Source organism: Poecilia reticulata, linkage group LG3 (assembly GCF_000633615.1).
Source record: "Poecilia reticulata strain Guanapo linkage group LG3, Guppy_female_1.0+MT, whole genome shotgun sequence".
In the NCBI taxonomy this organism is placed as follows: domain Eukaryota; kingdom Metazoa; phylum Chordata; class Actinopteri; order Cyprinodontiformes; family Poeciliidae; genus Poecilia; species Poecilia reticulata.
This window is the reverse complement of record NC_024333.1, coordinates 9057427-9084810: the sequence shown is the minus strand read 5'-3', so window position 1 is coordinate 9084810 and position 27384 is coordinate 9057427. Positions and strand designations below refer to the sequence as shown.

General features: G+C 41.8%; 1 protein-coding gene across 1 annotated transcript; it reads left to right on the top strand.

Annotated features, from left to right (window-relative positions):
* The first annotated feature begins 2638 nt into the window (after nucleotides 1-2638).
* On the top strand, nucleotides 2639-25482 carry LOC103462100 (mothers against decapentaplegic homolog 6-like). The gene is made up of 4 exons (XM_008404626.2): nucleotides 2639-4060; nucleotides 6589-6642; nucleotides 7073-7150; nucleotides 24483-25482. The coding sequence occupies exons 1-4, from the start codon at nucleotides 3331-3333 to the stop codon at nucleotides 25133-25135; spliced, it is 1515 nt and encodes a 504-aa protein (XP_008402848.1). The 5' UTR covers nucleotides 2639-3330; the 3' UTR covers nucleotides 25136-25482.
* The last annotated feature ends 1902 nt before the right edge of the window (nucleotides 25483-27384 follow it).

Genomic DNA, 27384 nt, shown 5'->3' with positions numbered 1-27384 from the left:
ATGACATGGAGTAAAGGCTTTTGACACGAGGTCTAGATGGTCTCCCTGTCCACACATGCTGACCCCCAACCTTCTCCGCCGGTCGGAGGCTGACGGAGGAGATCTGTGGGAGCAGTCATGTTGGCACAGAAACACGCCGTGAACTTGCTGGTTGAAATCCTATAACCCCCGGTTTAAATCCAGGTTGCTTATCCTTACCATTAGCAGCAATCTGAGGTCAAGAGTCTGATACAGGAACTTCTCAACATGTGCAGAAGGACCTCCTAGCCTGTGACACCAGACAACTCACTTTAGCAGATTCCTTGTGTGACGGCATCGGATAAGTGCTGATGATGTCACATTTTTAAATTATTGCGTTATTGAGCACATAAAAAAAAGATTCTGGATGAACTTTCCCTGTAAAACCTTCAATAAAACATTTTATTTGTTGTGTTTTATAAAAAAAAAGCTTTCATCTTGTTTTTTTTTTATCTATTTATTCTTCTTCTTCCTTTTTTTATTTTATTTTTATAAATTTGCACAGCAGCAGGAAGCCGATCACAGCAAGTAGGTCTTTGGTTTGAATCCCAGCCTGGGGTCTTTCAGCATGGAGTTTACATGTTTTCCCATATGGGTTTTTTCCAGTTATTCCAGCTTCCTCCCACAGTACAAAAACATGACTATAAGGTTAAATGGTCTCTCTAAATTGTCCTTATGTGAGTGTGTGTGTGTGTGCATGGTTGGTTTTCCTATGTGTATCTCTGTTGCTCTGCAATGGACTGGTAACCTGTCAAGGTGTACCCTGACTATTTCCCAATTATTGCTGGAGATTTGGTGGAGATGGGCACCAAATTTATATATATATATATATATATATATATATATATAGTTTATAATTACACATTATTAAACAGGGTCCAATTGTGTAAATACAAATATATGCCATTTATGCATTTATTCAAATGCGTTTGCATACAGTTTTCTTGAGTTCTCTGGGGATTTGATGTGATATTTAGCTGCCGAGCACTTCCAGGGTGAGCTCAGCAGAGCGGGATGTTGCGTCTTTAAGAGTTAAGAAACTTGAAACCGTGTTTGCGCAACAATCAGAGCAGCTCCGAGCCGCCAAAGTGTCTAGACTGGCACATGATGGCGGGAATCAACCAATGGCTCCAGAGCTTTCCTCTGGGGCCCGGAGAGAGAGACACGGAGAGCGAGAGAGAGAGAGTCAAAGCAGACAGAGACACACGGAAGTCACGGTGGTTGGAGTTTCAAAGTAAAAGCACGATGTTTGCGTTTTATCGCTAACACCTCAGAAGGAAATTGAAAATGATTGATCTCCTAATGTTTATGCTTAACACGTGACTTTTGGGAAGCAATTGTCAGGACAAATTGCAATTATGCATGACAGTGGTAAACTATTTAGAGCGCTACATTTTTTCATTGTCTCTGCTTGTAGTAAGACCTTTTTATTAATTTGTAGCTCAATGTGAAGGGGACAAGTCGTAATCTAAAAATCAAGCTCAAATTCTATTTCCTATAGGGTTCCCTCTACTCTGAGTCCTACTCGTCTCTGTATCCCTTCATACTTCATTGAGAAAACGATTTAAAAGAAATATCCCACCGAGAAATTGAACTGGCTTCTCAGTTATTCCCATTAAGACTTTAATATGTCTGTTTGCATAATATAAACAGTGTGTAGTCTTATGGCAAATGCTACTGTAAGTTATTTTTTAAAACACACCAGATTGCTGACAACGTGATGCCAATACATGCAAAAATGTACCAAAGTTGCATGAGAATAGCTGATGGGATTTTTCCTGTTTATAACAATAACAAATGCTATTCTTTTTTTTCCTCTCTCATTTTTGCTTGTTGATTGGATTAAAAATCCACACACTCAAGAGCTTATTGTGTGAGTAAAGATATGACAGCCTAGACAGCAAGTCATGAGTGTGACTAGCATTGGGTGGATTATAATATCACCAGGTTAGCTGCCTTTGCGAATTTGACACTGAACAACACTGACCCAAATAGTTACTTAAAGTTTGTACTAACTGATCTGATTTTGGGCAGTTATGGTGCCCAGATGGTTTTACCTGTATTTATTTATTTTTTGGTGTTTCGTTATTTGCATTTTGTTCCAACACAGGATGTCTGGGCCCAATTATTAGTAACTCTTCACCCTCAGCACAGCCCATATGAGGCCCATATAGACTTATCTACTTGACGCATCAGTCAAAGATATATTTGACATACATATTTGTCACAACAAGTGGGCCACTCTGTCCCTTAACATGTTAGAGACAAGGAATGAATGCTAAGGTGAAATGAGAAATGTATATTATAAAGGAAAATATATTTAAATTTCTGCTAGCTTGTCTCTCTTTTTTTTTTTTTTAGTTTGTTGGTTCAGTGAATTATGTGAATTAAAAACTATTGGAGAGCAGAAACAAAACTCCCGAAATATTTTTGATAATTGATTTTTAAACCGCTTTACTTTGAAAATAAAATCGAGAGAACTTGCCTTCATTCCGTCTAGCTTGATTACTGGCTGTGCGCAGCAGCATGTTTGCGTGTGCCTGAGCGTGTGTGTTTGTGTGTGTGTGTGTCCTTGCTTGTGTGCGTGTGTGTGTGTGTTTGTGTGTGTGTGTGTGTGTGTGTGTGCATGAGTCTACGTCCGAAAAAGACTTGCAGGGGAGTGGAGAGTAGAGTAATTCCAGCTCTCTTAGAAACAACTTCTCTGCACGGAATCCGTCCGGTAGTTTGGCACCGGAGCGCCCGGACGTCTCTGCGGTATTCCGGGACAGTGGCAAAGAAGTTGCGACGTCCGGCGACTTATAGGAACGGGATTTCCAGGGCTGTGAAGATTTATTTAAGGCGTGAAGGAGGAGAGCTTTTATTACTATTATTATTATTATTATTATTATTATTTGCAACTCAATGCAAAACTCTAGAAAACTTTGGGTGCTTGCTTCTGAAGGTGTTTGTTACTGATGTAAACTGATTCTGTCTGACTATGTTTTGCGGACTGTGCGCTAGATCACCCGAGAGTTGGAGAGTTGAAGGTTTTGTCTGGCGGCTGGCGAAAGTTTTGGCTTAATTGAGTCGGCGACAGCAGTTCACTGGGCAGTGACTGTGTCCAGCCTTCTTCGGAAAGCCGATGATGTTCAGCGTCTGAGTTGAACTTTCGGATGCTGCAGGCGAGCAGGGAAAACGCGACCACCGGCTGCGCATGTGGTGCGCACCGTGCTCAAACTCCCCGTCTTTGGAAACAAACGTAAATCGATGCGGCATCCCCAGAGAGGCGGACGGGACCGACGGGACTCATCCAAAACTGTCTAGGTTTGTCGTATGTTCAAGTCGAAACGCTCCGGTCTTGTTCGGCGACTCTGGAGAAGCCGTCTGGTCACCGAGAGCGACGGGCGGGATGGAGGCAGACGAGGCGAGGCGGCACGGCACGGTCACTCGGCGAGGCTCCACAGACACGAGCAGAGGTCGGTGACACGCAGTGACGCGGCGCCGGGACTCTCCGCAGAGGCTGGAGACATGACGGAGAGCATTGAGAGGGACGAAGAGGAGCAATCCGACGACGACCGGGGTGTCATGTGCGTCGCGGGGCGCAGGAGCTCCTTGCCGGAGCAGGAGGGCGACGGGAGGACTGTGACGTGCTGTTTGTTTGGGGAGTGGGATCTTAGACCACGGAGCTCCTACTGGGCCCTGAGGAAAGACGCGGGGGCCCCCTGCCAGTGCGCACCCAGGCGCACCGGGCTCGAGGAGGACTTGGCGAGTACCGCTCACGCTTTTTTGAAAAGACTCAAAGACAGATCTCTTGATGCTCTGGTGAAGGCTGTGGAGACCAAAGGAGGGGTGCCAGGCGAGTGCGTCACCGTGCCGAGAACCGAGCTGCGGCTCGGCGGTCACCACGTCTCCCCCCAGTATCTGTTGTGTCGGCTGTTTCGCTGGAGCGACCTGCCGCTGTCAGCCCGACTCAAGCCGCTGTGCCACTGCCAGAGCTTCGGCTCCGGAGACAGCGCAAAGGTGTGCTGCAACCCCTATCACTACAGCCGGCTGTGCGGGCCAGGTGAGGAGGACAACAAAACTGGGGGAGGTGTATTCATGTGGCAGGGGGGCTTAAGTGGATCAAACAGACAGGTTGCAAATGATCAAACAGCGGCAAACATATTCAGGCATCACGGATCTGAGAGGTCCCCTCCCTGCAGGTCCAATTCTAGGTGGAGGTCCTGGTTAAAAAAAAAAAAAAAAAGTTGTTCGTGAAAGGGGTTTCACAAATTTAATTATACTTTAATCCACTTGAAGGCTGATGATGACTCAAGAGTATAAACGATTGCATGAATTAAATGGGTATTTCCAACAAATGAGCTTTGTTTGCCTGCGGCCTGCAGGAGTTATTGTTTGAAGTGTCAGTCAAGAGGAAAAAATAATAATAATCGAGTTATTGCCAGCAAATATTTCTAAAGGGTTTAATCCAGTCTTGTTGTTGATTTTTTTTTTTTTAATGGAGAAAAAAAAAGTCAGAAGTTACACTTTCTCTCATGTTTTATTGCTTTTCGTGTAATTAAAAAAAAAAGTTGAATCTCTCAGTTTTTACTTGGGCTCCTCTGGACATCCCAAACACATTTATAAACGACTTACCCCCCCCCCCTTTTTTTCCTTTTTTTTTCATTTTGAAAAACTTTGCCTCCTTCCTACACAGTCCCAGCGCTCGCTCTCAGGTTGCACTTCGGCTCTTTTTGCTTTGACAAGGAGGTCCTCCTCTTGTTATTTAGGTGAAGGAGTGCCGATAATATACAGTTTGCATAGCCCTGGCGCCAGACTGACTCGCTGGGTATCTGACAGACTGAGGACTCCAGCAATTACTGGCTCTGCTCTTAAAGGGGCCGCAGCCACAAACCCAGGTCCACTTTGTGCTGAAGGGACTCTCCCAGCAACAGCAGCTATTTTACTTATGATTTCCGAGCTTCCTTTGAGAGAATCTGAATGGTATAAAAATGTTAGCTGTGCTGTAGTCAAAGAGATAAACGCAGGGAAAGCACAGCAATAAAGGCGACGAATCATGTCTGATTAAAAGCAATAAGACATATAGAAGATTTTGATGTTTAATATGAAAAAAAAGAATATAAAAGACTTGCTTTTAGCTTTTAGCATATAGCGTTGAAGATATAAAACTCAGCTGGCTGGTAAAATCAAACGTATTGAGAGATTCTTCGTGTTGAACAACTGAAAGTAAAGATCAGTTTTAGGACACGTTTGTTTTTAAAGAATGCCACCTTAGTCATTTTCAAGTACCACAATCTTGACGGAGACGTGTAAGCTGGTGACGGTTCCTTTGCAGTTCTGGCTGTTTTGCACAACAGATCATTTAAAGTCATTTTCTATACTGTGATCTTAGCCTGCTGTTAGGAAGTGCGGTCATATGATTCCAGTAAGTCGTACCTACCAGCGTTTCACAAGGGTCGACACGGGCCTAAATGGGAGTTTGAACCCTAATATGTTGGATTCGAATGTAATGCAATTGCAATATGCAATAATCATATACAAACAAATTAAATTATTGATGAGATTTGAACATTTTATGGTAATTCATCCATTATTCATGGACCAAAAAAAAAACAAAAACGCTCCTCTGCCTTGGTTTAAGTATGGGCCTTAAACGTTCTTTACACGTATTGAAGTAGAAAGAGATGGAAGCAAGTAAGTAGGAATGTAGTAAAGTGGCAAAGAAGCAAATTGACCTGGACCCTTTAAAATGTTGGACTTTTCAGTTTGCTGTGGCATATCATGAAAGCACAACAAAAACGAAGGAGAAGCGAGAAAAACAAAATCCTAGCTGTTGGTTCTGCTTGATTTGTTGGAGGATATTGTTTATTTGTGCGTTTCAGTTTTGCTCTCAGTATCTCAGCTGTTGATACTGTAATGTTTGAAGTTGGGACAAAAGTCCCTAAAAGCCGCGATAGAGAGTGTGAAAGTGTGGTTTTTCACCAAGCAAAACAAGAAAATCTAATATGGCTGCCTTTCGGATAAAGCTCGGTAAAAGCTGCAGTAAATAGTTGTTATATCTTAAAAAAAAACCTTTCACACAAACAGCATTATACTATATCTAGTGAACATGTTGCTGTAGTGCTTTGAGGAACTTAAAGCAGAGATGTATGTTGTTATTAACTTACATTGCTAACAGCTGTTAGCTTGGTTGCTAAGCTAGAAGCAGTCATTCCCAGATCCACATTGAGAAACGTATTTTCTCTGTTGAATCTGGTTCACTTGAGTTTGTGCTGGGAGTTTTACTAATTTTCCCTCATATATTTATCTTTTGAATAGTTTGCTTCAGGGAAAGATCAGTGTGCTTGAATTGCTCATGTTTTTTCATGCTAGTGCTCATTAGCTCTTCTTCACAGTTCACTTCTTTGCTTCAGCTATGCAAATAATTGAACCAAAATTTCCTTTAAGTACCTCTAAATATTCAAGTTAAACACAGTTTCAAATGGTTGGGTAGCTACAGTGCTGACCTTTTCTTCACTGCAAATGAATACATTTTGACTTCTATTTTACAGTGTTTATGTGCCATAACTCAATTTTTTGCTGTGTTTTCAGAATCACCTCCTCCTCCATATTCTCAGTCCCTTTCAGATGAACACAAGCTACTGGGTAAGTTTGGTGAAAATGGCCTACCACACAGCAAACTGGTGAACTAGCAGCAACGTGTTGTCACCGCCGTATTTGTAGTGTGGAAACACGGATTATTGTTGAAAAGCTGCCGCCGTTGAAAGTGACACCCAGTTATTAAGAGGAGAGACGGTTTGAGCAAGAATAGTTTGCTCTCCGGGAAACTCTCGGCGCAATCCCAAAGAGGGCTGAACTTAAAATGTGTAACTTAGCTCAACGTTTGGGAATCTGTGATATTTTACTTGCATTGTTTCTTAATTTATTTTTGTCACTGCAGACAAAAAAAAAATTCCAGGAGAGCGTTTACCTCCTGGCACTTTTTTCCTCTTAAATATGTTACAGGAAAGAAAAATAATCTGGATCTCATGTTTCTTTTGTGTGTGTGTGTGCTTTTTTTTTGTAAACACAACAGACTCAGCTCTGTCTTACACTGAAACTGCAGCCCCCCTCCTTCCCAGTCCGCCCCACATTATGCCAAGAGACTACACAGGTAAGTCACCTGCATTTTTTTACCCCGCAGAAGTATTTGGACACATTTGGTCAAAGGGGATGTTTTGGATGCCAAAAGTTACATCCTTGCTGAGGTTTTCCTCACAGTGCGGCAAAAAAAAAAGAAAAAAAAAGTTTCTGTCGTGTTGCAGAAGACAGACGCACACACTCATTAATGCAAACGTACATAACATGCCCCCTTCTTGGATGTTTGCACAAGGGGGTAAATTATATTTACTGGCGTTATCGTGTTGTGCTTCCCCCCGCCCCCCAACTATCTTCAAAGGCTGCGGGGACAACCCAAAAGGCCCACTGCATAAAGCTTCTATTGTGAGAGTGGCATGGAGGGCTTGGTGGGGGTCTGGGGGTCTCGCTATCTAGATGCCGCAGCAGTGTAGCATTTCTCTCTCTCTCTCTCCTTCCTCGTCTACGCTTTCTCCACGGCAAAATATTTCACCGGGACGAAGCTGCAACAAGATCCCCGTGCATACTCCCAATCCCTTTTGCCTCTCTAGCCACCCATCCCCCCCTTTCCCTCTTTCTTCCCTCAAATCCCTTCATTCCTCTCTGCAATTGAGCAGTGGAAAGAGGCTGGCACTTTGGGGGCGGGATGGGGAGCCGAGCCGCTCTGATGAGGCGGCGGTGTAGAGTTTTGTGTGCGAGAGTATATGTGGAACGAAGATGGGTGGGTGGGTAGCTGAGGACTGAGTTGGGACAGGAAACAGCCCCCTCTAGATGATGAAACTGGAGCTTTATTTGTTTACGTGCTGGGGTCGGGTGGAGAGGTCCTTGTAGCGTTAGAAGAAACCCACAAACCCACTCAATCAAGCCTCCCTGGGCTCACTTGTGGACGGTGTTGAAAGGTGAATGGGCACCTAGAAAGCCTGCGCAACGTAGTCACGGCACAGCGCGGCGTCTGAAGAAATGTCAGAGGGAGGTCTTTTCACTTGGCTAGGTATAGAAGTTCAGACGTCAAAAGTTTATTTTTTTCTGCATCAACAGTTTTGTTGGGGGTGTTTCTGCATAAAAATATACATTTGAGATTCAACACCTCTAATAAGATCCACATTTTTAAGTTTTAACTTAAATACTATACGGTCTGGACAAGTTTTTAACAACTCCCAATTTATTTATAGTTTCCTTTTAAGCAGCGATGCTTTCTAAAAGCGGCCATGACTAAGTGTCCTCTAAATTTTTGAAGTTCTCTTGTTTTTTAAGTGATCCCTGTAGATGTCCATGGCAGCTTGTAGCGCAGAGCATCCATGAACACAGAAGAAGTAGTGAACTAAATGACTATCTGCCGAAAATTAACAGTGAGCACATGGTGTGTCTTTAAGAGTTAGGACAAACAGTCATGCAAAAGCTTGAAACAGGACCTGAGAGATGCATCATCCCTCGGCTGATCTTGCAAAAGTAGTTTCACCTTCTACGTCTTGGTGAATCACGTTGTTAATGCTGAAGTTGCATTTGTTTTTAAAAGTTTGTTGAAATATTAGGTTATTTTCCACATATCTAGCTAAATAAATGTAAGACAATGTAAGACATTTGTCTGTTGCTTGCTGCTGGTAGCAAAGAACCGAAATACATCATTTAAAATCTACACTTTTCTAGACTGATCGTGCAAAGCGAGAGATTTTACTGGTTTATCCAGTTTAGTTTCGTAAAAATTAACAAACCATTTCATTATGTCAATGTAGCCAAGCTGTTTTTATCAGCTTATTTTTGTTGTTGTATTTAAGTGTTTTTATGAATTATTTAGAAGAAAACAATTGGAAAAATTTTTTTGCTTATTTTCTTCTGAAGACTTTAACTTCCGTCCAATTCAGATTCATGTTAATTTCCATTTGGAAAATCATGACTAAGCAAAACAGATCTTCGGTTTGTGGAGGCACTTTTGGAGTAATTTAACTGCATTTTCTTACAGCAGACCATTGCAGCTCATAAAAATGTCTTAGTATCACTTGGTTGTTAGAACTGATATGAAACGTCCGACTGGTGGTGGTCAGATTTACACATAGTCATCATAAGTTGTGTATAAAGTGACTAAAACCACAAAAGTAGCGTGAAATAACCAGAACTCGTTCACACTACATTGTAAATGGCTTGTACTTGTGTAGCGCTTTATCAAGTCCTAGGACTCCAAAGTGATTTTGACTACGTTTGACTACACATTCACACACACATTCACACGCTGATGGTAGCAAGCTACAGGATTGTAGGCACAGTTGTCCTGTAGCAGCCTGACAGAAGCGACTGCAACAACAACATAAAATTGAGGAACAGTGTTGGCATTCAGTCTTAAACAGTCTCATCTTGTTGACGTCCGAAGCACATTTTTAAAAAAAAGAGGCACAGTGGGAATACACTGAAAGCAGCCTTAAATCTGTACCATCAAAACGAACAAGTCCAGCTTCAGATTGTGATGTTTAGATTTCTTCAAATGGATTAGTAGGAAAAGGCACAACCCCACCAGGATGTTGAAATTAAAATAGATATAAGTTATGTTTTAAACAAGCCATGGTGCTTGTATTCCGTCTGTCTCTGCATCTGTGTGTGTGTGTGTGTGTGCGTGCGTGTGTGTGTGTGTGTGCGCGTGCATGCGTGTGCGTGTGTGGGTGTGTGTGTGTGTGTGTGTGTGTNGTGTGTGTGTGTGTGTGTGTGTGTGTGTGTGTGTGTGTGTGTGTGTGTGTGTGTGGTCTCTGAACCGCTGACCCCCACACCAGAATACTGGAGCCGAGAACCAGAAATCAAGCCAAGAGCGTAAGTAGGAGCGAGACTTAGGTAAACAGAGGCAGCCAAGAAATCTGCATGTGTCTTTTGTTGTTCCCTTTGACAGGTTGTATGAATCTTATTAGGAGCCAGAGCCGGTCAAATAACAGGAAATATGCTGAACGCGCTGTGCACACCAACATGCATGGAAGAGACGACTGTCGCTATTTTAACAAAAGCCTTAATCTCAGATAGATGCTTTGAGAGAGTCACGGAATCTTTTATTGTGGAGGTAATCCTTGTGTGTGTCACCTTAAGTCTCCAATATTTTCTCAGAACAAAAACAAGCTCTGAATAAGCGCTGTGGCACCTTGGCATCTGTTTTATACCTTTAAAATCAGCCATCTTAGCCTTAAAAAAGGCACCGCAGGGCGTGGTTCATGCATACCTTTGCCCTTGCCTCCTTTATCGTTCGATCAGTTAACGTTCCCTTTAAAAACCGCAGGCCTGCTATGACATGGGAAAAATTGGAAGTTTAGTATGTTCATATCTGTGCGGATCATCTGTGTGCGACTCCCAACAAAATGCGCTTATTTTCAGTTTGTGTGTGTGTGCGTGTGTTTGTGTGACGGGGGAGAGACAGCGAGGAATTTCTGTCTGACTCTGTGATAAGATCGTCTCAGTGTGCTCACATAGGGGCCCTATCGGAACAAAACCCTCACACACACTCACACACACATGTTCTCCCATCACGCAATGAGCTGGGTGGGACGAATGGAGGGGCTTTTCTACCTTCACAGTGGACGTCCAGGTGAGAGCCGCTTGTCTTCCGGACGCTGGACTGTGTTTAAAAAGGCTTCTGTTGCCGTTTCTCAAATTACAATGCCTCTCTGCTGTATTTAAATTTAGTCTCTCTTCTGATGTGATATGCAAATTACTGAAATGAGGGATGAAAATTGTTGGACTCACAATAATCTCAAGCGTTGGCACAGTTGTTAGTGAGAAAGGTGAATATGGTTTGTAGTAAATGCCAAATATTGTGTCAAAAAGAAAATTAAACTCATGTGTGATGGTTAGTGCAGTGGCTCACATTAATTATAGAATAATGAAGTGTCCTAAATAAGCCATTTCCATTACTGCTGTAATTTATTTTTGACATGTTTATTTTGACATGTTACTTTGACATCTGCTACTAAATCCAGATAACTTTTTTTTTCTCTCTGATGTAAAATTGAGCCCAATTTTCTCAATATAAGTGCCACATAAATGCACATCCATCCACCATTCATTATCTAATACGTTTATCTCTGTGGAGTATCAATTAGACTATTCATTTACCCTAAAAAAAGTGTCATTTATCCTTTTTTTTGCATGAAGATATACAAGACAAGGTGAAAACTATGTTTTGTTGGTGATACTCTAAATATAAGGCGTTTCACCAACAGGTTCACAGCTTGAGGTTGTGTACAAAAAGTATTTTGTTATCGCCTTTATCGCCTCCTTCTTAGTGTAAGTCAGCCATGTTGGCTGTTGAAGTTGGATCTTGTGAGCAGGATTGTGATTAGATAAGTCACTTGGAATGTGAGGTGATGCCTGTGAAACTAGTTATGATAAGTAAATGGTACAGAAATAAACCCCTTGATCACATTATTTACTTCTAAGTAAAAATATTTACTAGTTCTGCCACCTATATCAGTGTATAATCTCTTTCACTGCTTTGTATACGTGGACAAACACTGGATTCATTGTGATATTACCATTACACAAGGAAAAATAAAGCATAGCAAGTTTCTAAGTGAGACAACTTCCTGCAGCAGCTAGCTGTTCAGCAGTGCTAACGTTAGCTTGCAAACTGCAGCAAGAGGGAAATAGGATTCAGCTTTGTTGTTTTACTGTACATTGTATTATTGTAAGCAACTTGTTGGCTTTTATCTCTATTAGGATACATAAAACGATTTATTTTATGTTATTGAGGTATTTTTTTAAAATCTTTGAAGTTGTTTTTTGCTGTTGCTTTTAGGAAAGTTTCAATCACACGGTGGTTGCCTAAAATTCTGTGTTTAGTGCTTCAGGTGCGTCAAATCCAGTGAGACCAATCCACAAAATGCACTGCACTCGCATCCATATCCGGCCAAAAAAAACCCACAGGTTTCTGTGTGTGGAGTTCCTCAGAAATGTTTTATTAAGACCTTAAAGAAAGACACAACTCGATTTTCCTCTTTTTTTTTAATTAGTTCAATGTTAGCTACGTTCTGTGTATGCAGCATTTTTTTTTTTTGTCCGTTTGCTGCATTTGTTGACATAATCCAACTTAAATGACTCAGGTAAAGGTTTGCAGACTTTAAAGCACACTGTCAAGTTAAGATTTGGAGAAGTTTTTTTTTTTATATTTTGTGGAATCAGCCTTCGCCTTCAGTTTTTCAAAGCGGTCTACAGCCTAAAAGAGCAATGCCTAAACAGTGGACATCTTCCCCCTGTTCTCATAAGCTCCAGACTGATCCACCTTCAGGTTTGGGTTGTTCAACATGTGGAAACAAGTAAAGCTAAGATACTTAGCGGACATTACTGTGGCCTGGATGAACTGAAATGAGGCTGGAGCGCTGCTCCCAGTCTGCCCTCGGTGATCATATTTTGGGGGATTGTTTGCTTTAGCAGAGCGAGGTATCAACCAAACATCCTGTCTCGAAGCCCTGTCTGCACTCGCTGCAGCATTAACCCCATGAATTGGGCCTTTGACTGATGTGGCACGGCCCAGGAATGTTGGGAAATGGGGAAGGTGGGGTCAGGAGTGGGGCCTTGAGGTGAAAGAAGTGTGGTAGGGGGGCACCTGGGGATCTGACTCTGGAGAGTGACATCAGATGTATGTATGAACATACTGCATTAACTCTTAAGAAACACACTAAACTGCACTGACATTCCTGGTCGAGGGCGGGTTTGGGAGTTTGACTGAAGCTGAGCTGCGCTCAAGAGTTTGGTTCAGTAAAGTGTGAAGCTCTCCGGGTCAGTGAAGGTGAACGTAGTTAAACAAGGTTCTGTAAATTATCTACCGAGGCTTGTGATTTAAAAACAAAATGGCTGGCAGAACTTTAAGACACATTAAAGGAAATCTGATTAAAGAGTAATTCAGGATCTTAAGACGTAGAAGGGAATCAGCGTGTTAGTGTTTCCAGGGAGAATCGTTTGTCGATGAGCCTCCAAACTGTTTTCTGGCAGGCGTACAACACTTGGTCTTATGCCTGACTGAGACACATTAGGCTATGGAATTTAACAACAAGCACTGGCCCATTAAACATTTGCCATTTCCTCAAATATTTTCCATCACAGTACTTCTACTCTAAAGGAAGGACAAACACAACCGAGGATGCGGCACACAATTTACTCCAAAATCAGCAGTGTCGCATTTTCCTCAGTTTTATATGTCCAGCCAAGTTTTTGATTTCATTAGCATAGTTAAAAGGTTAACTATGCTAACATTTTAGTAGTTGTGCTTATTCACTGCCAACACTTTATCTGTTCGCATTCTTGTATGAGGGAATTTGGCAACACGTGATTTTTTTTCTGCTGCGTTTCCCTTCACATGCAGAAAACATTACTTTTTACAGTTTCCAAAGTGAAGTTTATTTTCAAATATCCTTTTTTAATTTGTGAACATAACATCATCACATGTCCACTGTGTATTGAGAGCTTGCTAGTTTTAAGAGATACTTAACTTTCTTTTTACGTCTTGCCAGATTTGATCTGTTAAATATCGAATGTGAGAATAATATTGTGAACTGTTGAGTGGAAAACAAGAAGCAAATTCATGGGGAAACTTGTTAACTACGCTCTGCATCTTCCCCTACTACTTATTTTTCTAATGTGAAGATCCTCAGATGAAAAGTGTGAGAAACGTCCGACGATTTTGAGACAAATCACATAATTTAGTCATGAATTTCTTTACCCGATCGCAAAGGACTCAGTGCTCGAGATTAAAACAGTTGTTGTTATTGTCCCTAAGTCTAAAAATACTTACAATTTGGCACTAGAAAGCAAAGGTGGGCGTAAGTGTTTGCTTTAGATTTGACGTTATAAATGTAAAACCATGCATTTATAAGGTTGATATTTTTTCTTTTACTTTTTTTGAATGACCTCATTCTAATTATTTTGGCATGCGTTTCCACATTCACCCCCACTCTGTGATAAATGTTAATATTGTAAAAGACAATGCTTGGTCACATTCACACTTTGCATGACAATAAAGCATTTTGCTGCCACTTTATTGGGTACACCTGCTTATTGCTTCATTCCACAAGCGGTGAACTCGCCAAACGCATGACAGCAGCCCAGTGTATTTAGGCATCAAATCGGGGTAAACAAAACCAGCTCAAGTTCAATTCCAGGACTAGAACATGAAAGAAAATGGATGTAGGAGACTCTTTACATCGGTTGGTTGTTGGTGCCAGACGGGCTGGTCTGAGGATTTTAAACTATTGATCTACTAGGATAATCACACACAACCATCTTGGGTTTTCAGAAAATGGTCCAAAACAGAGAAAATATCCTTTGAGAAACAGACATGTGGATAATTAGTTTGTTAAAGTCAGAGGTCAGAGAAGAATGGGGAGACTCGCTGGAGGTTGAAAGACAACAGTGACACAAATAACTTGTTTCAGCCAAGGCACGTGGAATATCGTCCTTCAGCATACAACACAAACCTTGGAGCAGAAGACCAGCAAACACAGGCACACTAATTCACAAATTAGTCAATAACAAGCTGGAACAATGTTGCATGGTTTGATGAGTCTTGATTTCAGGTCAGAATCAGAATAAGTAACAGGGAAGAATTGAGCCGTCCTACAATAACCCAAACGGTTCTGGTTGGTGGCGGTGGTGTGATGGTCTGGGGTATATTTAGCTCCTAAGTACCAGCTGAGCATAAACTAACATGTTGCTTGACATTTCCATAACTACAGTGTACCACCGTCAATGATCCATAAAAGGTCACTTCTATTTTTGTTTCTTAGCTTCCTTTACCTTGTTATGATCTTGTGACAATACTGCTCTCATTACTGAATAAACTTTGAAATCGATCCATAGTTGGCAGCGTCCGTTGTTACTTCTGTGAACAGAGCGCCGCTGTGTGACTTAAACGTCACACAGCGGCTTGCGGGGTCACTTTGGCGTCGTAAACCGCTCAAACAGAAATCTCACTATGGTCTAATTCAATAAATGGTCGTATGAATGACCATGCTAACTTTGAAACTGAGCATCAGGACCTGCTGTGTGATTGACACAGCAGGTCTGGATCAAGAAGGGCTACAACTGTGACATCAACAAAAAATTGATAGAAGAAACCTTAATCATGTTTAATGTACCTACCTCACCATGACGCTGATCAGGCTAGTTTATCATTTCCTAATTTCTCTGGCGACCATTGAATGAGTTGGGGTGGCGTCATCATTCTCTAAATTGAGTCACTTAAGTCATTTGGATATTGGAGAGATTTACACAGATAAATCTTGTGTCTTTTTCTCGTACCTCTGGCAGTGACCACGACGTTTAAAGTTTGAGATCTTTCAACCCGCATGGTAAATCAAGTACCGTTCAGCCACAGCTCAGTCACCTTTCTGCAAGTTTGAACGTGATGAACAGTTTGCGTGACAAAGAGGTCTTATCTGTTTCTCACTTGCAAATGTTTTATTGCAATCACACTGTTGAGTATGGTTGATTTTAACAAGGACAAACAACCACAGACTTCTGCAGACTTAGACGTCCAATCAGAGAGTGAACAGAGGAGAGGTTGCAGCATCATCATTATTATTATCATGATGGGAGCTTAGTCAGTGTTCTTCTCTCCTTTACCTCTAGATGCTATCGTACAATTCTTATAATAGGAAGATGATCTGCTAGAAAGTAAATAAGCGTCTCTCTATTTTGTTCTGCTGTCTACGGTTGTTCTGAAAGCAGAAAATATGCCAAAAATATGGGCCGGCACAAGTATTAATACATGTGGTTCAGATTTTTCCAGGACTGAAAACAGAGGACGAATGTTGTTTGGTCAAAAACAGCGAGATTGCAATCAGAACTTCCCCAGAAATGTGATAATGCTGCCCACTCAGACAAGACGCCAGTGTTATCAGATTCCTTTACATCAATGAAAAGCAGGGTAAGTCAGAGGAAGAGGAGTATGGCGCTATTGCTATTTGATTCCTTGTGTTTCTGCCTCTGCTACTATAATACTGTAAAATGTGAGCGGATCAAGCCATTTGAAGTTGTAATGCTGATTAAATCTTCCAGCATTTATCCCCATTGAGAAAAACAGATTTAGTTGCATTTCAGCCTAATACTCGCATCGCACTATTGCGTGTCTGTTCAATGGTATAGCAAACCACGATGAAGACGCGATGTGCTATAGGAATCAGCGTTCACAGCATCAACTCACTATGCATTTATCTCTGTTTTCACAGTCTGATCATGACTTTTGGGACAAAATTTATGAATACTGCAGCTTATGCCAACACTAGGACTCCTATAATGCAGCAGTTATCCAATAATAACATTACTCATCCCTCTACACAATGCCAATGCATCACTTACCTCAGCATGCTGGATACCTAAAACTCAAAATAAAACTCACAAGATGGCCAACCATTATTGGTCTAATTATTATTAGAACATGTGGCATTTCTGCTGATTCTTCAGTGTGGAAAAATAACTAAAATGTGACAGTGACATCTCAGCAAAAAATATTATTATTATAAAGGTAGAAGAAATTCCACACCTCTGATCCTAGTACAAGCACACTATTCAAAGTGGGAGCACGTTAAAACAGACACGCGTGCGTCAAAGTCGTGACAGCGCTCGATGTTTCACCCTTTATTTTATTTTCAATACATTGGAAAATGGGAAACGCTGTGACAGCAGCCCGAGATCAAAAGTGAAAAACAGGCTTTTATTGTTAACTCACAGCAGGAAATAAAACATTTTGTCTTGTACTGACCTATCTATTGCCATGTTCTCTTATTTAAGTCCAGTTTTCTATTAGTTTGACCTGTTTTCGTTTTATTTCTTCTGATCAGCACATTTGCCATATGAAGCACAGAATATTTATTGCTGCTGTCAGCTGCCCACTCTCCTTTGCTGCCTTCGCCTCTCTTGTCCTCCCTCTTTACGTCTTTGTGAGTCGCATTTCTCCTCCCTCTCCTTGGGTCTATGTTGTCAGGCAATCACCATTTAAAATAAGGTTTAAATTACAGGACTGGCTGTGGCTTTCCCTCAGAGTTTTTGCCAACTCGCAATTTGGCCTTTAATGGAAGCCTGCCATGCTGCAGAACCTAAAGATTCTTTGCAGATGTCGACAGACTCTGAGTTTATAAAGCCCCCCCAGCTTCCCGCTCCCCCCTCCACAAAAAAAAAAAAATCTATGAATGCAGCAAAAGAATTTGAGCCAAAAGGTTAATGACCTTTTTATCACTGCTTCGGAACTTATTCGTCTAAAAGGCACATTAACAGTTCTTAGTCCTCTTAAAAGATCTGGAAAGGTCAAATGTTTGCTTTAGGGCCGGCTGTAAAAACATGTTTAAAAGTTCGTTCTGATCTGCGTCTCCTGGCTCATCAGCGTTGCGCCTTGCGTCTTTCAGTCCGCTCTCGTGCATCGGCATCGCCGGGTCGTTTATCCGAATAACGTTTGCAGAGGAATTTTATAATTCCTCCTTCGCAGCAGGACAAATGGATGTATTCCACCAATAAATGAGCGTAATTATGTTGTGAGGAGTGAAGGCCATATAGTGGGACCACGTGAGGCTCAATGAGAGACTTGTCAACTTGACCCTTGTGACTCTCGGAGCAGGGGGAGGAAGTGTTGAGGAAAAGGGCCTGTCCAGGAATGTGTTGGGAGGGGAGACTTGTCAACTAGCAGGCTCTCCCCTAGTCTCAGTCAGCAATCGTGTCTCTACAAATCAGCTTCCTTACACTTTTGTTGCACAAAATCAATACTGCATTCACAGATTCTACGCTTGCAACCTTAAGAACTGCTGACTCTCAACAAGAACGGACATGTGTCTGGATTAAATGAGTAGGCGTTCCATGTTTAGCATGTTTGCATATGCAGCAGAAGAACAAACAACAAGAGTTTGCAGAAATAATTTCCAAAGTACCACCTGACTTTGGACGTGATGGATGTCGATAAACACGGCGTGACAGCGGGGTTGTCAAGGACGCCGTTGTGTATACGTTCAAGCCGCGGCATTCCTTCAGGGCGAGTTGTTTGAAGTCGCAGCAGAAACGCAGGAAGCTGGTCACTTTTTCTCTTCCTTCTGGAGGAGCTTTCTGCTTCTAAGATCTGCCCAGGAATTTCACAGGGACGCGCAGCAGTTTTCCCTGCAGCTCGGCCGCCCTCCAGGCTCAAGGAACTCGTCCGACTCGCCGTGTATTTCTGAGCGCAGAAACGTCATTAGTTGCATTCTGTTCCATTACTGGGCCCACTTTGCAATGAAAAGCAAGAGAGTGGAGTGGGGAGGAGTGGGGCGGCGGGGAAGCAAGCGTGCAAGAATGTGCATGTGTGTTGGTGCATGTGAGAGCCTGGTTTGTGCTCGACTGTAAAGGCCTCGTCTGGCGATAAGGCAGCTCGCTGATGGCAGAGATAGTCGAGACGCCAGCTTAAATGTGGCTTGCTGGTTTGAAGTTGCCCTCTAATGATAGTTGTCTCAAACAACACAGAATCTACCATTTCTCTTCAGGCAGGGGAGAGTTTTTCTCTCTCCCTTTTTCATGATGTTTTTTTCCACTCTTTGAGTTTTCCACAGCAAGCGCGGCGACATAGGATGATAACAAAACATCTCGACTCCTGACAATGGTCAGTGGCTAAATCCTATCCTTCGCTCCTGTTCCCCCCCGACTCCCTCGCACGCCCCCTCTCCCTCTCCCTCTCCCAACCCTCCCACTTCTTTCAGCACAGTGGAAGAGTCTAATAACTGGAGGGGAATCTAATCCTTGGCACTGGATGAAAGACGAGGGTCTCCCTCCCTCCCTCTCTTTCTCACAGTCTCTTTCTCTCTCTTCATTTTTTCCGTGGATGCTGGTTATGCTTGGCAGGTTCTCTCTCTCTCTTTCACCCGGTCCACCTCTTTTTTTTTTTTCCCCTCCCTCTTTTCCCCTGTTTTCCTCCCAGACTCTCTACCTCTATAGGTTGGTGACATGATGAAGAAATTTAGATATAAAACTGCAGGTCAAATAAATTAGTATGTTCAACGTTTACTGTTCAAAATTCAAAATATTTGAATTTGACATGTGTCAAACTTGAGGCGCGAGGGCCAGATTTGGCCCGCCATGAATTATTACGTGGGCCTCTAAACTTTAGCTGGACACCTAAGTAGAGCAATTGTGCTCTTACATATTATTTTGTCACTCAAATGAAATCAGTTTTTGTCAAAGTACATCATCGTGACATGATTAATACTTTTTTAATTTTAATAAGAATGCAGACATAGATATCTAATAATATTCTAAGAGTTTGTTAATGAGCTTCATCAGTACATTCTGGCAGAAACTTCCCTTTAAGAACATTAATGATCACGATAAGGCCAAAAATGAAAATGAGTCTGACACCGTTGTGGATGGATCTCATGTCACTGAGTATAGAAATAAATAAATAGATAAATCCTTCTGAAGATGAACAATGCTGAGATGATTTCAAAAGCTCCATCCATCATGGATTCTTGCTGTAATAAGACCTTATGATGAGGTGCCAGTGAGAGAGTTGGAGAAAACCAAGTTTTCTTCAGTCGGATTCAATGTTAAGTAGCCGTCTCCCCTCCCACACCTGTTGCTGAGAGCGCTCCGTCAACTGCTTGAAGAGAAGAAAATATTTAGTTTAAAAGCAAACACAGGCACAAAGTACATTTTCTAGAAATATTTTTGGTCACAGAAAACACCCACCCTTATTTATACAGTTGTTGCTCAATGGAACAACAGTATAATACAGTATTTTCTCTTCAACCTGTTAGAGGCCATAATGAGTTGGTCAATACTCTGTCACTGAGAAGAGGAGAGGGAAAATGAAGTATTTTCCTATTTGGAAGTGGAAGTTGGTTCAAGAGTTTTACTGTCCGACGGGCTGACCAGATGATTTTAACTCTGAAACAGAGAAACCGTTTGACGAGTAAACCAAATGGTTTATCGGGACTGTGAACATAGTTCTGTTATTAGATTTTTGTCTGGAGTTTGTGTTCAATATAGTCACATATTTGATAGTTATGCTCTGTAAAGTGTTGGTTTTTGAATTAGTTGAAATATAGGTGTCTTCATTTTATGCAGATGTTGGAAACCCTGAGCCAATAAGGGTTCACTCACAAAGCAACTGGGTTAAATTATATAATCTGTGAACATTTGTAAAGTAGATTATGACCGATCTAAATAATTCATGTGGTTGTGTATTTTTTATATTCCATCATAAGCAACATACAAAAACTTATTCACAGATATTTAAATAGGAAAATGTGTGTTACATATTTTGATTTGCATTACATAAACCTGTGTTTGCCTTGGAGACTTCATGCTGCATTAACCAAGTTGAATTTCTCATAGCTCAAATGTTTTGCTTTGAGTTATTTAACGAAATTGCTTATAATTAAAAACAAAACTTGCATAACGATCAAAGTTTTAACCCAAACTGTATGTAATGTGTTGCTTACCAATGGTTTTGGTGTGGAGGTCTAATCAGATCGGTAAAGCATGCATCGTACTGTCAAAGTAGAAAACTCTTCCAAATGATAAAATAGACTGTTTTTATTACTTAAACTGCATTTTACCATTATTTCTTACACACAGTAGACAGTTTTTAGGTCAAACTGCTTTCACTTGAGCAGCAAGTAGCCCTTGGATGTAGAACCAGAGCTCCACAAGTACCATGATGCTCTCTGGATCACATCTTCTCATCTTCTTGCCCCATCCTCGTATTGTTTTTCTTTGTCTCAGTATACCACAGACTCTTTAAATTGAGACAGAACTCATCGTTGTAGGTAATAGCAGTGGAGTGTTGCACATAGAGGACAGAGATTACCCTGTTGTTATTTTGGAAGCTCTGCCTGCATCGTGCTCAATTAAAATGTTGTGGAAAACAGGACTCACCACTGACTCCTGTGGGAAGCTCAACATGTCCGTGATGTTTGAAGTCCAGCGTCTGCGGGGAACCGGCAGGAAACTGACTCTGTCTTGTGAACGTCGGATGCTAACGTCTCTAACCTCTAAAATCGTCTCAGTCCTTTTAAGAAGGTGACTGTTGTTCAGTGTTATAGTCATTTTATATATCTAATTAACCCTATTTGTTTGTGCGAAGCCGGTGTGAGGCGCAGTGGACGCCTCGGTGAGATTGGCACTAAGAGACAGCGATTTTGAAGTGAAATAACAAAGGCTACTTATCTAATTGGTAAACAGAGCTCTTAAATAGTGGTCGGCCTAAACGCTTGCAGGACGCTGTAATTGCTGCCAGCCCTGTTGTACAGATGCAGGCGTGCACGCTCACATCACAGTCACCCACGACTTTCTTTTTTTTTTTTTCCTCCTCCCCCCTCTGCCCCCGCCCCACCTCAACTTCCTCCACTCAAACATAAATACGCTGATAACCTCAGGTCTGAACCCCTCTTTAAAAATTCCATTGAAGAAGTCGGTTGCTCCTCCCTGCCTCCCTCCCTCGCCGTTCTCACACGAGCTTGTCATACCTTTAGTTGGATGATAGCCAGGCTGAGCGTGATGACACTGAGGCCGGTGCCAGAAACATTAAGCATGTCTTGCTGTTCCTCTGGGGCTGTCAAACACTGATGCACATCATGATTTAGAGCTTTGAACTTCTCACCGTAGAGGACCGTGATTAAGCTTTGTGCCCCTTTTTATTTCTCCGTGCTTTTTTTTTTAAGGTGCAAAAGGTGTTTCCAAGCTCTTAAAGCTTGTTTTAATACATTTGCAGGCTTTCTGAAAGGTTTCTGTTGGACTTGAATGCTTTTCTTAGATTCATTTCCTGTTCTATTGTGCTTAAAACATGATCAAAGTGAATGAAAATAACATCCAGCGAACATCGAACGGGACCTGAGTAATTCGTGTTTCTTCTCACCAAACAAAAAGAAAATTATCCACCAAACTATCGATGATCCAGAGCTCTTTCAATGGTTTCAAAAAACTCTGAGAAACACAAGACTTAATTTATTTTTTGTTCATGACTTTAATCCTGGAGCTTTGAAGTCCCGAACAGCTCCCTCACCTGAGGCACGCCATTTGCAAAGCGAGATATTTAGCTTGTTATCGAGTCATAAACTGAAAAATTAGGTAAAAACTCTTGAATTGTTTCACATGTCAGGGTCTAATTGTTGACTTCCTGTTGCACCATGCTTCTTTACAAAACGGAAAAAAAATGCTTTAAAAAAATCAGCTTGTTCTCTGTTTTCTTTGGGCATTAATTTGATCATGAGCTCATAAAGTCTCCCTGTGTTTCCCCAGACATGTTTGTGTTGCCTTATTACAGGGAAGAGCACGGCTTGTAAAAGTTTGTGCAATTCCTTGTGTGTGTGTGTGTGTGTGTATGTGTGTGTGTGCGCGTGGGTGTGGGTGTGTGAGAGAAAGAGTGAGAGAGCTGCTAGCTGAGCAGCCTGCTCTCTTGTTGGAGAGCTGTAAAACCTCCAGACTGCAGGAGTTGCCAGCCTGGAATTCACTAATGACACACGTGGGCCTCAGATGAGAAGTGCAATTTTGTGCACGGGGTGTTTGTGTGTTTGCACTGGTGCCGTTTGAATCAGAAGGCTCGGCCTGTACAAGAGTGTGTGTGTGTGTGAGAGAGAGAGAGAGCGACCCCCTGTCTCCCAGCCATCGCACTCACAAGAGCCCCTACGTTTTACCCTCAGACCTGCTGAAACGAACCTGGTCCCGTCTCGGTCCCGGTTTCACCTAAAAGCAGCGCGTTAATGAGAGAGCAGCCATCATCTGGCTCTTCGCGGGTGAAGAGGGGGTGTTATGTGAAAGGAATGGGGCCACAGGCACATGGGTCTTTAAATCCTCTGTGTCAATAGAGTCTCTGGAGCAAAATAATGGCATCACTCTGTGTGGGAGTTAATGTGAGCTGATAGCATGAGGGCTGGGGGGTCAGGGGTTCATGGGCTTATGCTAGGTTGACAGAGAGCTGAATGCTTTCGGCCCCCCAACTTTCCTCTCTGCCGCTCTAAATCTCCTCTTTTACCTCTGGACCTGAGGAAGGGTTGCAGAGGGTGATGGTGAGGGATGTCAGAAGAGGAGATGGGGGGGTTGGCGGAGGGGAAACCCACTTTTTCAAATCGAGACAGACAGGTGACGAATTGAAGTGAAACTTTTGACTGAGCGCAAAAGAAAACCGCGTGTCTTTAATCTTCCAGCTCTCTGCTAATTTTGCCATATGGGTTTTGCAGAGGAAAAAAAAAAGTCATTGGTCAAAATGGATCTAATTATGGCGATCAGTTTGTGGGCTTTTGTGTTCAAGTAATCGACGTTTTTCTTATTTCTAAGAATGATGAGAATATCCTGAATCTGCACGCATACATACAATTATCATGAGAAGAAAGGCAGATCCTAATCTGGAACATAATTAATTTTCTACTAATAAAGATATAGTTAATTACATCTGAAGGAAAGGAAACAGCTGATTGAAAACAAACCTCATAGGAAATTACCTGCTTGGAAAATGAATCAGTAGTTCTGCCACCCGTTTTGTCGCCCCCTTAAGGTCATGATAAACACTGCAGAGTGAAAGAACTTTTGAGATCCTGAGGCTAGATTCATCATTGAATTACACAATATCTCAGTGTTGGAATGTCTGGAATGTGCAGATCTGGATTAGTATTGAAAATAGAAGTTTCAATATGGAAATATTGTGAATTTTCTGGCTTTATTCCTTGGTATTAAAAGTGTTTTTAATATTGACATATATTTAAATAAGTTTTATGTCAGACATAGTAATAGAGGCAACAAATAAATACACAGAAATTCAAAAATCTAAAGCCTAGATCTACCTGCAAACCTGTAGTTTTGCTACCAAACAGAGCATTAAAAAGACAGATTTTTATTTGTTCACAAATTATGCTGTAAAGAACCTTAGCGTAATATAATAATAATTTACATATTTTTAGGTAAAACAGCTACAAACACTTCATGTTTTTAAGAATATATTCTTGCTAATTTGTTGTGTGGAATTAACAACTTATAAGATAAAATCATGTTTTGATTTGTTTTTTTCTTTATGGTACTTTTAGTTTAAGTATTTTATTGAACTGATGAAAGTACATTTTTTGATCTGTGGGCTCCGCTACTTTTAGAGAAGTGTCTCCACTTAAATGAATGAATTAAAGCAGAACTCGACACGCAGAGAAAGTAATGACATTCATTTGGATCGGGTGTGGTGAAGCAGCTCTGAAAGCTGCAGGGCACCGGCCCCTGAGAGCTGAATTTGGGGGCCACTGTTTTAAGTGATCTACATCTGGCGATTCAAAAAAAAGAAGCAGAGTATGTCACATTTTATATATACACACACACACACACCAACTTTGCTACCAAAGCTTTGCCAGTGAAACCTCTGCTGCAGTGACCGGATGACGCTGACGTTATCTCTCCCGTCTCTGTTTTCCCGTCAGACACTGGTACCTCCATCGGCTCCTCCACCTCCGGCGGACACCGCTCTCACTGGTGCAGCGTTGCCTACTGGGAGCAGCGGACCCGCGTGGGCCGCCTGTACCCGGCCTACGAGCCCTCACTCAGTATCTTCTACGACCTACCTCAGGGCACGGGCCTCTGCCTCGGCCAGCTCCACGCCAACGCCTACCACAGCCGCCGCGAGGACCCGGGCAGCCATGCCGCATCGGACCCTTACCGGCAACATAGCCACGGAAGAGGAGGGAGATCGGGAGGGAATGGCAGCGGCGGCAACATACAACAGATTCGCAGTAAAATCGGTTTCGGCATCGTGCTGAGTCGCGAGGCCGACGGCGTGTGGGTCTACAACCGCAGCCAGCACCCGGTGTTCGTCCACTCGCCCACTCTGGACCTGCCGAGCGCTCGTGGGCTGAGCGTGAGGAGGGTGATGCCCGGTTTCTCCCTCAAGGTGTTTGACTTTGAGTGTTCTAGCTGGATGACGGAGCACGGTGTGAAGCCAGAGACTCAGGAAGGGCCATGGGACCCCCACAGCATCCGGATCAGTTTCGCTAAGGGTTGGGGTCCCTGCTACTCCAGACAGTTCATCACCTCCTGCCCCTGCTGGCTGGAGGTGCTGCTCAACACCCACAGATAGCACACCGACACGGCCCGACTCACAGGAAGCAACCGGACTCACTACCCCAATTGTAATCTACCTAGATTTAATATAAATTTATATATTATATAAAATATATTTTACATGTAAATACTTGAGTCATTTTTACGATGCAATTATTTATGTATAGTGTAATGTGTATATTGTCAACATAAAAAGGAACAAGAATATGCACTTTGATTCTATATATGCATTACAGCCTTTCAGTGTCTTTTCAAATCTAAACTGTAAAAGTGACAAACTTGGTTTATGTTCTCAATATTTTTCAATTTTTTCTTAAAATATTTGCATCACACAAACACACACATTGTCAATAAAGTATTTGTATTAAATGAATGCGTCTGTGGTGGTTCAAAAGCTATTAACTGAGCTAAAATATCATTATATTATATTATATTATATTACATTATATTGTAAAACAACTGCTATGTTGTTATTATGAAGTGATCATTTTCTCAGCTCATTTCACTGTTTCATATTACTTCAGTTGACTAATTTAAGATCACAACCAAGTATCTAAAATGTTTTATATTATTGCTTAATAGCCGCCTTCTCACATGTCAGAGTTATTTTTTACTTTGTTCTTCCAAAAGCAAACAATTTCAGACTAAATTGCAAATTTTGTAATGGATCAGATATTTCCATGTGTTTCCTTCACACTTAGTAAATTTGAACTCCTGCTGTTGGATTTGGAGACACATCTGGGTGAAAGTGGTTACACCCCCCACCCCCCAACACTTTACATTGATTTAATGTAATTAAGGAAGAGAATAAGTCCCAATCATGTTCAACAGAAAGATTTGATGTCTGCACTTAATTAACGTAGACTTTTAAAAAACATGAAATAAAGACGCGTTTTGTTCTCAATTCCTTGGTTGAATCAATAAAATAATTCAACTGACAGACAGAAAACTGTATTTAAGTCCCAACAAGGTGATTCCCAAAGAGCACTTCCCTTTCAGCTGATGGCTCTCTCAGGTCCTGGTTTCTAATTTTTACTGGATTTCTTTCTGATTTCTTAAAGAAACAACCTCGATATGCTGGAGGTTTTATTCTGATGTGGACAGTTTTGTAAACTTGGCACTTCTCTTTTTTTGTGCACTTATACACTTTCCTCATCCTTTTTTTCAGGCATGCACTGCACAATCTGAGGGCATCGTTAGAAATGGGGACTGGGCAGGAAACTACTATAAAAGCAATCAAAGGAGCAAAGAAAAACACAAAGACCTCCAGAAAGCCTGGAGAAATATTGATCAAAAACACCTTAAAGAAATACAAGGAAAGCTTGACTCTTAAGTAGCAAAGAATGAATAAATTATTATTTTCTAAAAGGCTAAAATCGGGGGAAAAATGCAACTTTGCATTTTTGTTCAACTTGAGGCTAACACATCATGGCAATATTTCAAGCATTATACATGTAAAGAAGAAAAACGATCTCGCTTAACACGTCCTCTTCTGCAGCCGCTGTCGGCATACCAACCTAAAAACAACCAGACTCCTTTGTTTTGTTTTTTTTAACATACAGGAAAAAAAAAAAGGTTATCTGGTTCAATCAGTTCTAACCACCGTGCAGCTTACTGTCACTCCACACACACGCAAAGCAAATGAAGGAATGTAAACTCATTTACTGAGTGGATTATAAAGCAAAGCCACATCATGAAAAGCTTTACAGGGCTGCTAACAAATCCCAAAATGCTTTAGTTTTAACGAGGACCTTCAGGCACGGCCGTGATGTGTTGCAGATAGGAATTTTACAGTTAAGCTAAAATGCTAAGACAGCAGACACTTGGGCTCTTTAGCACAAGAGGAACGTGCATGTTTTATTCTGCTAGAAAAAACCAAACACTGTCCTTCTAGCGTTCTATTTAAAATCTTTTTTCAAAATCTATAATCAAGCTTTAACTATCATCTTGGCTTTAAAAGCACTGGTGGCGATGGAAAACAGTGAAAGGAAGGCGTCTCGGTGCCAGTGGTAAGGAAATAAAGCGCATAACTAAGAGATTACACAACAAACCACAGCATGGCGCTCAGGCGCGTACCCACTGCAGCAGAAAGCTCTCTGTTCATAGCCTGATGGCATCCTGACAACGCAATCATTTATGGAAACTCGCATTGGAGCAGAAAGAACGAGATTAAAAAGGTAATGTAAGCAGGAAAAGGCTCTCAAAGCGAAACTCAGGACACGAGTCAGAGGAGAAAAGGAGCTGTAAGCCTCCCTGGGTTCAAGC